Here is a 12,500-nt window from a genome sequence, read left to right on the forward strand (position 1 = left end):
GGCTGGTTCGTTTGGCCTGTGGAATGCTGATCACGGGTAAGTGAATGCTCCCAACCTACTAGGGTTTTTACACTCTCTTTGAACATAGTGACCCTGCTGACAGCATGCTTTAACCTTGGGAATAACGATCTTTGGAGAGTGCGTAAGAAAAGTGCCGTTATTCGTGATTTGTCGTATTCGTGATGTTGAAATTATGCTGTCAACTGGTGCCTAGGTTGTCTGTAGATTGTGTTGTTATTTGCGTTATTCACAAGGTTTCCTGGTTGTGTGTGTGTGTGTCTGTGTGTGTGTGTACGTGCTCCAATTCCACTTCAAGGTACCAGTGCATCTAGTGTCTGCTTTGATCAAAGCAGTTTGCTGTCTATACTGGTTACCCCAGCAAGTGTAGGGTGTGCATAGGTATCTGTCTTGGCCGTCCTATTCCGATGTACTCCGTGTGGTGTAGACCAGGTGTGCATTGGGGGGTCGATTCACATGGCTTCGCCAGTTGTGTGGATTAGACAGTTATCTGGCGCTTGTCTTGATCTGTTTCAATCAGAATCAAAACCGCTATCGTTGCTATAAGGGTGCACATCCAGTGCATTTGCAGATTTGCGTGCTTCTCTTGCGACGGGCGTATACATGGTACACATGGTACGTGTGTGTACGTGTGTGTGTGTATACGTGTGTACGTGTGTGTACGTGTGTGTATACGTGTGTGTACGTGTGTGTGCGTGTGTACGTGTGTACGTGTGTGTGTGTATTATGTGTGTGTGTACGTGTGTGTGTACGTGTGTGTGTATGTGTGTGTGTACGTGTGTGTGTGTGTGTGTGTGTGTGTGTGTGTATTCTACTTGTCTCCGTTGTGATAGGTGTATTGATATGTGTGTATCCTCTTCTATCTGTGGTGTTTGTTCACGTGCATCCTCTACTGTTGTGTATCAACTGTGCTATAGATTGTGTCCACTGCGCGCTGCACTGCATTCACCCACGGACTCTGAGTGTCACCTGTGGAAGTCGTGCAGCTTCACCGCTCACCCCAGATTAGCTTACCTGGCGGGGACCAAAGAGGTCACCATCTTCGACATGAGGGTAAGACTCCGCGTCAGTGCAGTGCTGTGTGTGTGTGTGTTTTTTTTTTTTTTTTTTTTACGAGAAACCACGAACCTCGAGAACAGAATACTGCATGATAGAGGTGAGGTGGCTGCAGACGCAACTGTGGTGGTGAAAACTGGAGCATCTCCGCCGACCTGAGGTCTCGGCTTCAGCGACACTTCAGAGCACCAAAAACTGGGGAGGAGTAGGCACAGGGGGAGGGGAGGGGGGGGGGGTACATTTATATAGAGGAAGGAAAAACGGAAAGATGATACATGTGATAGAGGAAGAAAAAAAAAATAATAATAATAATAATAATAAAAAATAAAAAAATAAAAAAGGGGGAGCCAGGGTGCAAGCAGAGAGGGTGTTCAGGGAGTGTTCAGAGGGCATCTGTGGCTGAACGCCAGTCTCGGCTGCGGAGCGACTTGTAGGCGCCTTCCTTGAATGCCTGCATTCCCTTCTGCGTGGGAAGGTTGCGTAGCAGGGCAGATGGGAGACGATTCCAGTCTTGGATCGTGGCATGGGGGAATGATCGGAGAGCACTATTACGGGCTCCGGCGGGCAGTGTCGGTGCTAGTTGGTGCTGGTGCTGGTTCTTTTGCTGGTGGCGAGTGGAGCGCCGGTGCTGGTTTGCAACTGCCCTCGGTGGTGTCATGGTGGTCAGGATTGGGGGACCGTCGATCCAATGCAGCTTGTACAGGAATGTGAGTGCTGCGACTTGACGCCGAACAGTGAGGCTTGGGAGGTATGACCCTGGGCCGATGAGCTTTAGGGCTCGGTGCTGTACCCGGTCCAGCTGGTTCAGGGTAGACTGGGACGCACCCAACCATGAAAGCGGGCAGTACTCAAGTACTGGGCGGACGAAGCCGCGATACACTGCATACTTGGCCTTGCTGTCGAGAATGGGCAGGGCCTTCCTCATGAAGCCAAGACGTTGGTGACCACGGACTGCAACCTGTCGAATGTGGGAGCGAAAGGAGAGGCTCCGATCAAAGAGCACTCCGAGCAACTTCAGCTCCTCCACTTCCTCTATGGCCACCCCATTGAAAGTGGCTGGAGGAATCGGCCAGGGTTGACGGTGATGCGAAATTGTCAAGACTTGCGACTTTGTCGGCTCGAATGCGATCTTCCAGCTCTGGCCCCATTCAGCTAAGGCATCCACAGCAGTCTGGAGCTGCGCTAGGCCAACTGGGAGAGCGGTCAGGGATGGGATGCACTGATAAAGCGTGGTGTCATCTGCATATATGGCGAGCTGGGTTGTGGCTGGGAGGTGGTCCTCCATGTCATTGACATATAGGAGGAACAGAGTGGGGCCCAGTATGCTCCCTTGCGGCACACCTGAGCTGATTCGGAATTTAGGTGAGGTTTGTCCACTCACAACGGCCTGGATTCGTCTATCCGCCAGGTAGCTGTGGAGCCACTTGAGGAGGTTCCCGGACACTCCGTAAGCCTTTGCCTTGTGAAGGACACCTGCGTGGGAGACTTTATCGAAGGCCCCCGCAATGTCGACGGCAACAATACGTACAGCACCGCCAGCAGCTGCTATCTTGCTGTGTGTGTGTGGGGGGGGGGGGGGGTGTTTGCGTGAGTGTGTGTGTGTGTGTGTGTGTGTGTGCATGTGCATTTGCACGTATGCGTAAGTGCGCGCACACACACGCATACCACCACGTACTATCAAGTATGGGGGGGGGGGGGGCAGTGTGTGAGGCACAAAGTCTCAGCATGATGGCATCCTCGACCAGGTATGGGCGGACAGTGGTATTTGGCACTGCCATGAAGGCGCATGTAACCAAACCCTCCTGTTGATGTCTTACGTCCGGCGGCTGTTATTGTTACCTGCTGAGTAGCGTGGAGCGGGATGTAAAGGCTCCGTGTCAGTGTGAGACGCAACGTTCTCACTCTCTGCAAAATGTGTTGCCTAGTGTCCTTGAAGAGTCCAGCAGATCAGAACAACAAGTATCAATGTTCACAAGCGTATTTTTACAATATATCTTGTCCCGCCCCCTAAACCTAACATCTTTTTGATCCTGAATCCTGTGTCCTGTTGTGTACACGTACGTATGTGTGTGTGTGCGTGCATGCACGTGTGTGTATGTGTATATGTGTGTGTGTGTGTGGGTGTGTATATCTTTGTCCTCCCCCTCCCCAGAGCGCTCCCCGTGCCGACACGACCCTGTTCAGTGTCGCGTCGTCTCCATCTCTGCATCGCTCTGAGTGTGTGTCCGCCATGCGACAGCACCCCAGCATGGACTTTCAGCTCGTGCTCGCAACCAAGCAAACACTAGTGCTTCTTGACCAGCGATATCCAAAGACACCTGTAAGTCATACAGTTACACGGATGTGACAGGCGTCTAAAATCCGCAGGCTGCACATAGTGCTCTATGCCCAGTGGACAGAGCCAGTAATTCTTTTTTTAAATTCCACAATCACGATCACATAGTGCCAATAAACATGATGTGTGGGCGATTTTAACCAGCCATTTTGTTTTTTTGGGAATTTAAAGTAGCAATAGTGCAACCAGGTACTTCCTTGCCGTTACTCGCAGTTTCGTCTCTGAACACACTTATCATCAGGCTACCGTCTGATGAGTGTTTTCAGATTCGAAACTCAGAGTACATTAAAACCTGCCAAGGCGACCACTCGGATAAGGCGACCACCTGTCCCAGAAGACCACTGAAACCAGGACCAAGGGATGCTATTTCCAGACAAATGACCCTGGATAAGGAGACCACCTGGTAACAGAGACCACGTTTTGAAGGTCCCTTGAGCGGTTGTCTTACACAGGTTTCACTGTAACGGCAAGGAAGTACCTGGTTGCACTCTTGCTGTTTGTGGATTGTGTTGAAAAGCATCATTCTTGCCCTTCGCCTTCACTGGAGCTGCAATAATATTCCTCTGATGGCTGAAAGGGTTGTTGTGATATTAAATCTGTGCTGTTTGTTTATCTGTGCCCTTTTGGGTGTTGATGCTGGTAGTGGCTGTGGTGGTTGTGATGCCGTCAATCCTTTTTCTGTGCTTTGTCCTCACCCACTTTACTAATACTCTGGTGTGATGAGCCCATCATTGGGGTCATATTTTTCATGTCCAACCACCCGTAGGTCGGGGATTTGGGGCTGTCAGCCGTTGGGTAGTTCAGTGGCCAATTGAGTTGTCTTGCCAAGATGTCTTGTGAATCTCCCCCCCCCCCCCCCCCCCCCTTCTAAGGGGAGACCCGTGTGGCTAGTTTTTCAGAGTGAGTAAGTACAATGTGTGTGTATGCCTGTGTCTGTCTATCTGTGTGCGTGTGTGTGTGTCTGTGGTGTGTGGTGTGTGGAATGTATGCATGTACGTGGCTGTGTTTGTATGTTCGTACTTGTTTGTGTTTCCCAGGTACTGGAGTGGGACTACCCCTGGTCGACAGCCCCGCGGTTTCTATCACTGGCCACTGTCGATACATCCCTAACAAACACCGGTCATAGTGCACCGACTGCCGGCAAAGATCACATTGCAATGCTGTCATCATGCACACGACCGCAGTCAATGCTCTACCACTTCACAGGTACAGTGTGGATATAGTTGGTTGGTTGGTTGGTTTATTTTAATTCCCACAATAAACGGAGACTAGGCCCAATGATATGAAATTTAATATCTTTGATCACATGATATATCACATGTCTTGGTCACATTACTTGCTTATTACATGTAACGGTTATGCTTACATGACTTGGTCAGGTGATCACTTAGATGACTGCATGAATGGTTTTACTGTGAGAGTTCATGAGCAAGAACATCATCATAAGGCCATCATTTTTTATAGCTATGTTTCGCGTCGTCCGCACGCATACGTTTTGACTTTTTTCGGAAAAAATAAAAAATTGGAACATGCACAGTGAGTGTACGATCGTGCGAGTAATCAGTGTGGACTGGTTGCGATACGGCGAAGCTGGGATTCAGAAATGGCCTCCAGGGCAGCGTTGGTAAATCGTTTGTTCGGCATCTGGGAGCAATTTTCTATGAGCTTACACCAGACCGCATTGATCACCTCAAGCTGAGAGGATGCGTCGTTCCGGAGCTCTTTGCACCGCTGCTGAAGTCTCACTACAATAATCCAGCGAAGCATGGGCACCAACGGTTGCCTCCTCTGTCCAAAGTGAATATTTACTCATGCTGGTAACCCAGATGTTGTGCTTCGATGTACGATTTTTCTCTCGAATGTACACCATGCACGAACTATTGTGCTATGTACAGTGCATACACCTCTGATGAGCCTTTTTCTATTATTTTGCAACTTTTTATTTTTTCCACCTCTCGCATATGATTCTGGAAGTTGAACTGACGCGAAACATAGATATAAAAAATGATGGCCTAATCATTTTTAAGCAGACACACTAGCTGAGTTGGTATATAGGCATGTGTGCGGGTCGATAATACCCGCGGGCAGTGGTGCCGTTTCACCGATGTGATGTACCGTATGTTTCCGGTTGTAAGTCGACCTTTAGGCCACACCAAGTTTTTTCATTGTTTCTCGTCACCGCGCGCGTACCTTTCTTGAGGATTGGACCAAAAAAAATCTCGCGTCCCGGTAAACACGCATAAAAAGGCGTTGTAAAAGTACGCGCGGCGTCAAATCTGGAGTGCAGTGCTAGTGCACGAACCGAAGGACGACTTTTGCACCGTGTATGTACGCATACCGGTAGTTCAAGTACCACACCACCACACGACCTGGTCGTCTTCTTTGCTACACACAGTTCCGGTACAAGTCAAGACAGTGCATGACAGTGCACCGTTTTGGACTGACAGTGTTCCGGGCATCGGTAAACTTGCGGCATTGCGGACTACAAGCACTGTGAAGTTGCCGTGATTCCTTGAGTTCTTTATCAGTTCATCTCGTCGTGGGCGACGATGGCATCTGAAATAGTCAGCTTCTTTCTTTCCTATTTAAATAACATGCAACACTGGACTTCCTCACCAGAGGCCGGTGCAGGAGCCTGGTTTTCTGGCTGTATGTTGCAATTGACTGTCACGCGTGGTGTATAGTCTGATTTTAGGTCATAAATTGGGCCTTTGTAGTGTAAATAGCAGTTTTTGTTTTTCAAACCCTATTTTGTTTTTTTTCCGCCCGCCCGCGTTCCTTTTGAGATTTTCAGGTGACGAGAAACAATGAAATAACTTGGTGTGGCCTTACGACTAAAAATCGAAGGAGAAAGGGTGGGGGTCGACTTACAACCGGGATTCGACTTATAACCGGGAACTATATCGCGTCCTTCAAAATTTTGAAACTATCAGTATCTTACAAAAATGACCTGCACTGCATGCACGAGTGCACCATGTGTACACATCTTTGCCAGTTTATTGGCCTTTTTTCAAGGATTGGGACGTTATAGCCTCCAATAAGAAATGGTTACATGATCTGTTGATGTGTTAGTAGCAGGGAGTGGTTAGTAGTGCTTCGTTGGGTGAAAACTTTAAAAACCAGAATTGAGACCTCCGGATACGGGGGTCGACCTATAACCCGGGGTCGACTTACAACTGGTAAAATACGGTACTCTAATTTCAGAAATTTTCGGTGCTCAATATTTTCAGTATGAGGGCAAAACGCCAGGTTAGGTGAACAGAAATTCTAAGTACAGAGAAGCAGTTCCCCATTGGAATATGTGTGTTAGTGTTTGTTTGGTGTATTGACATTTTAGGTACAAAACAGACGCACCGAAAGTACTGAAAATAAGAGTACAGTCAACTTGGCTAATAACGACTGCGGATATAACGACAATCCGCGAATAACGACAGAATTTCCATGCCCAGAGCAAAGCCCCATCCAACTGTAATACATCGAATGCGACTTCGGGTATAACGACACTTCGCGAATAACGACACTTTTCTGATGCCCCGCCCAGTGTCGCTATAAGCGAAGTTGACTGTACACCGAAAACTTGTGAAATTACAGTAGTGAGATTGCAATCTTCCTCTTTTTCACTCTCCGCGTAGACGGCCAGTCCTCAAGCTCTTTACCTGACCCTCTCATTAGTGGAGGTGGGCGACACTCCATGGCAACCGGTAGCCAATCAGAGTCTAGTGGTGTTGTTCCGGCACCCTGGCAACGTGTCGGCTGTCCAGTTCAACATCGCCGTGGTGGCAGACTGCCGTGCGTCAATGTAGGCCAGCTACCCATGGCCCTGGGCAACTGCAAGTAAGTGCACGTGTGTGTGTGTGTGTGTGTGTGTGTGTGTGTGTGTGCGTGCGTGTGTGCGTGCATGTGTGTGTGTATGTATGTGTGTGTGTACGCGTATGTGTGTACGTGTGTGTGTGTGTGTGTGTGTGTGTGTGTACGTGTGAGCAACAATGGCACAGCTCACAGGTGACTGATGCCTCCGTGTTGTCATGTGTATGTTATTTCTGCTTCAGTCTCTGTCTCTTGCCTCTCATACACACATGCATGTACACGCGCACACGCTTTACACATTCACGCTCACCGACAAATGCAGGAATACAGTACTGTCAGGCGCCAAAGAACGGACGGCCGAAGAACGGCCAGGCTAGAATTTCACCATTTTTTAAGAACGGTCTAGGCTGGATTTTTTGCAGATAAGGCCACCCTTTGTTAATTCATTGTTTAACGTCCTTTTTTTCGCGAAAAGGTACGCGGGAGGGCGGAAAAAAAACAAAAGCCCATTCCAAAAACTGGAAACCCCAATCAAACATTTTGACCAGTGAAGCATGTGATATAAACAATATTTCTGGGTCTAACGGCACTTGCAGGCATAGAACAACACTCTTTGATGGTACATTGGAGCACATGCCTGATGAATCCAACAAAACAGGTACATAGCATGGAGTTAGCATGTCATGAATTCATTACATCTGGATTTTTACTAGGACACACACCGTACGATATTTAAAAGCCAACAAAAAAAAGAAAAAGAACACAAGACAAAGGCATGCCCGGAAGGCAAGATTATAAGTTTAAGGTCATGATCGGCACACTGTGAAACTACACAATCATGTACTACACAACTTCGCATATTATTGGTACTACTACTTTCTTGTTTTTTTTTCCGGTCGGAGGCAAAAAGGTACGCGGGCGCGGACGTTAAACAACGAAAAAAGAAAGGGTGGCCTAAGAACGGAAACCGTAATGTACACTATAATGTACACTCAGACGTATAACTCGGCATGAATATACATGTAAGACCGCAGCATCGAATAAGAACGAAACCGCTGTGTTCGCTAAAAATATGAACGGGCTAGGCTAGAACCCTGCCCCCCCCCCCCCCCCCCCCCCCCAGTTCTTCACCGACACATGCAGGCATGCACATTCACACTCACCGACACATGCAGGCATGCACATTCACACTGTCATTTGTACCCTCTCCACCTTTCGATAAGGCAAATAAAGTCAAAAGTTGGCTTGTGGTTGGTCAGTGGTTGGGTACATGTGTTAAGCATACGTAGTATCTCCCCTTATTCATGGCTCACACATGGCGGGTTTACGTGGCTCTAGTAAAAAAAATGTAGTTGCCAGAATTGCAATTTTGTATGTGTGTCTGTTCGTGTTCGTATGTGCTTGTGCGTACATGTGTGTGTGTGTGTGTGTGTGTGTTTGTGTTTGTATGCTGGATGTGTACTTTGCGCAGTGTTTTCCCTCGCTGTATGTCATCTCCACCAGCGCTCAACGGCGGTGTGCTGCAGAGACTAGACTCGGCCGTGTGTGGCAACGCTCTCGTCACTAACCTATCTAGCCGTGGCCAAGGCACGGGCACGTTTCTCACCTTGCAGGTAGGGAGGAAGTAAGTCTGTATACAAATAGGCGTGACTCTCGCTCGAACGGAAAGTTCACTAGATGCATTGACTGTGACTGTAATGTGTATGCCGTACGTTATACTGTATAGCAGGAAATTTTCGGACGGAATTTATTTTCGTACAATTTCGTACACGGCCTCTTTCGTACTAAAATTAATTCCGTACTAAAATTTGTTCCTGTGAAGTTATGTACACTATATACATGCGTACCGCACGCAAACACGTGCACTTAGCATACATCGCTGTATGATAATAAAATCCGTACGAAAGGTCGAAATTCGGCTTTGTCCGAAAATATTTCCGTCCGAAAATTCCCTGCTGTACAGTGCTTTGCTAGGTAGTGCAAACCAGCAGAGTTTCTTGCGAGCGAGCTAACGAGTACCTGGTGAGATCCTTTCAACCGGTGTAGCCAAGGTGTGTGTGTGTGTGCGTGCGTGTGTGTGTGGGGAGGGGGGGGGGGGGGGGAGGGGGGTGTTGTGCTTGCTCTATACTTCGTGTACTTTTAAACGGGAAGGTGAACCTAAAATGAAAACTTTACAACTGGTAGCGAAAAATGCACCGATTCCAGTGGTGAAGGTCCCAGGTTGATCGGAGCAGCCGTTCCCGAGTTATAACAGCTTGATGTTTGCACTAAATTTGGTGACATCATGATGGCGTCATAAACTTGCCCAGACCAGGCCGGATTTATGACGTCAGAGAGATAGACTTTGTATGGGAGTAGATGGGGAAAAACCAATTTCTTTCTTGTATCTCTGCAACAATAAATTTCATACTAGAATTTTTCCAGTCGGGATACCGGTAGGGTACCATATGTCCTATACCGAAGTTTGAAAAAGATGCTACTTCTTTGGGGCAATGGAGAGCCAAAATACTGAAATTTCCCCATCTACTCCCATGCAAAGTCTATCTCTCTGACGTCATAAATCCGGCCTACTCTGGGCAAGTTCATGACGTCATCATGGTGTCACTAAATTTAGTGCAAACTTCAAGCTGGTATACCTTTGGAACGGCTGCTCCGATCAACCTCGGACCTTCACCATTGGAATCAGTGCATTTTTCGCTACAAGTTGTGAAGTGTTCATTTTAGGGTGAACCTCCCCTTTAAAAATAAACAAATGTGAAACTCAGTTTTCTTGACTTAGGTTGCTGTGTTGTTGCCGTTGCTCTGCAGATGACGGAATCCGGTGACGTGTTTAGTCAGCTTGTCCAGCCGGTAGCGGCGGCGGAAAGTGAACGTTGCAGTGGCCGCTCGTCTCCTGCCCACATGGACGAGGTGTTTTTCAACTCCCAGCGTCGGCGTCAGCAGCGAGGAGGACACGCCAGTACGGCTGGCGCGGGCGACGATCATGACAGTGATGGGTCGTCATCGGATAGGAGCAGTACTGAAGACGGCGCCGACTCCAGCGTGCGTGACCTGCTTGCGAGGACGCTGGACGCTTCGTGTCAAGAGGACTGCCGATCGTGGCTGCTCCACGCCAAGGCTCACCACCGAGTGAGTGTGCTTCCTGATTCAGTACAGCACTCAGTACATGTACTAGTAACTACTAAAGCCTCTTGTATGGGCAAAAAGAAATAGATCGTGAAATCAGAAAAGCGCAGGGCCCCAACGGCAAGGGGGGGGGGGGGGGGAGGGAGGGAGGCTAACTGAGCCACTGTACGAGTTGAACCATTATTAGCCGAAGAAACGTTGCACGTATGTTGTTCCTTCTCTCCTCTGTACAAGAGAAACAGAAGACAGGTGTGTGATGGCAGGCTCGTTAAACTTTGTGGGAATTTTTTTGCAAATCTTAAAACTTTAGACTCGTCACACTTTCAACTCTTCCAGTGTAGTATTTGGTGTGAATTATGTTCCTCTCGTTTCAATCTCTGTTTCTGGTGACACTGTTGGCTTCCTGCATCGTAGAAACACCAACCTGAACGGCTGGTCCAAGCGCCGTACGACCTTGAGGACTTCTTGCTACTTCGACAATGTAAGCAGTGCGTATGTGATGCGCACACCCATAATCCACACACACGTCCATGATGCACACACACACACACACACACACACACACACACACATACACCCTTGTACTTGTTGCTCACTGCCAAAACTGGTCACGTGGGTCTCCCCGGGAGAGGGGAGAGAGAGACTCAAAAGGAATTTTGGAAAGATGACTCAATTGGCTATTGAACCGCCTAACGGCCGACACCCCCTGAAATCCCCAAAACTCTGGGTGGACGTGAAAATGATCCCACCTATGGGCTCACCACACCTCAGTAAGTGGATGAGGAAAAAGTGCATAAAAGGGATTGACGGCATCAGGGTATCCGTCCTGGGATCCAACTGAAGTTACCCCTGCCCCCAGTGAAGGTAATACTTGCTACTAGTGTGGGTGGCTAAATCAGAGTGGCATACACACACACACACACACACACACGCACGCACGCACACACACACACACACACACACACGCACGCACACACACACACACACACACACACACACACACACACACACACACACATGATTCAACATGTAAGTAGTACACTAGGGTACATCTCTCATGTTTGTCTCCAAGATCAGATGCGCGACTTATCGAGAGTACTGTAATTTCACAATTTTTTGGTGTGCTTTTATTTTCGGTGTTTTCGGTAATCTGTTTCATACCTAAAATTCAATACACCGAACAAACCCTAACACACATAATCCAATAGGGAACTGCTTCTCTGTACCTAAATTTTCTGTTCACCTAACTTGGCCTTTTGCCCTGATACCGAAAATATTGAGCACCGAAAATTTCTGAAATCGGGAGTAGACTGTACTGACAGATATCATTATGTGAAAAAAATTCGACGGGTTCGCGTACCAGGCAGGTCAAGAACAAGGAGTCGTACAACTCCCTGGTCAAGAACCATCTTTCTAGTGCATATCAAGTTTTGGTCCCATCTCTCGTGACACGTGTTTGTTCTCACCCAAATTTTGGTGGCATCTACATGTGTACTTGTTTCTGTGTGCAAGACTTTTAAAATGCAATCACTCTGTGTGCGCGTGTGTGTATTTGTGTGTGTGTGTGTGTGTGTGCACGTGTGTATATTTGTGTGTGTGTGTGTGTGTGTGTGTGTGTGTGTGTGTGTGTGTGTGTGTGTGTGTGTGGTGTGTGTGTGTCTGTATGTGTGTGTGTGTGTGTGTGTGTGCACGTGTGTGTATTTGTGTGTGTGTGTGTGTGTGTGTGTGTGTATGTGTGCACCTGTGTGTCTGCGTGAGTGTGTATGTGTGCACCTGTGTGTGCATCTGTGACCGTGTGCACGTCTACATGTGTACCCCGGACTGTACTCTGCCCTACAGATCTCAACACGGAGGATGCTGCCAGTAAACCGTTGTGCATCGCCTGTTTCCACGATGCTCTGCCCGTCGTACGCGGGGACAGCTCCTTTAAACACCGGAAAGTGAACGAAGCCCTTGTGACATCGCGCGGTATCCGAACGCGACGTCTGCACAAGGGTGTGCGCAAGAGCATCCACAAGTGGCGCAAAGAAGCGCTCGAGGAGGGTAGCGGCGTTGCTCCAACGTGCTCCGTGTGTCGCCAGCCCACCGGCCTGGGCATCAAGGAAGTGCTGCATGACGAGCGCTGGTATCGCCTCTGCACCGACCGCCGGCAACTCTC

General features: G+C 48.4%; 1 protein-coding gene across 1 annotated transcript in view; it reads left to right on the forward strand.

The window, feature by feature from the left end:
- The window catches only part of LOC135825936 (uncharacterized), a 21,989-nt gene that overhangs the window by 5,978 nt on the left and 3,511 nt on the right, over positions 1-12,500 (forward strand). The window contains exons 8-16 of the mRNA XM_065338578.1: positions 1-36; positions 936-1,071; positions 3,227-3,394; positions 4,447-4,615; positions 7,042-7,243; positions 8,688-8,829; positions 10,025-10,345; positions 10,757-10,823; positions 12,182-12,500. The exon at positions 1-36 is cut by the window's left edge and continues 36 nt beyond it; the exon at positions 12,182-12,500 is cut by the window's right edge and continues 1,045 nt beyond it. Coding sequence (XP_065194650.1) covers positions 1-36; positions 936-1,071; positions 3,227-3,394; positions 4,447-4,615; positions 7,042-7,243; positions 8,688-8,829; positions 10,025-10,345; positions 10,757-10,823; positions 12,182-12,500 — 1,560 coding nt within the window. The remainder of the gene's footprint in view (positions 37-935; positions 1,072-3,226; positions 3,395-4,446; positions 4,616-7,041; positions 7,244-8,687; positions 8,830-10,024; positions 10,346-10,756; positions 10,824-12,181) is intronic.

The sequence above is a fragment of the Sycon ciliatum genome, chromosome 10, assembly GCF_964019385.1.
Source record: "Sycon ciliatum chromosome 10, ocSycCili1.1, whole genome shotgun sequence".
NCBI classification, from domain to species: domain Eukaryota; kingdom Metazoa; phylum Porifera; class Calcarea; order Leucosolenida; family Sycettidae; genus Sycon; species Sycon ciliatum.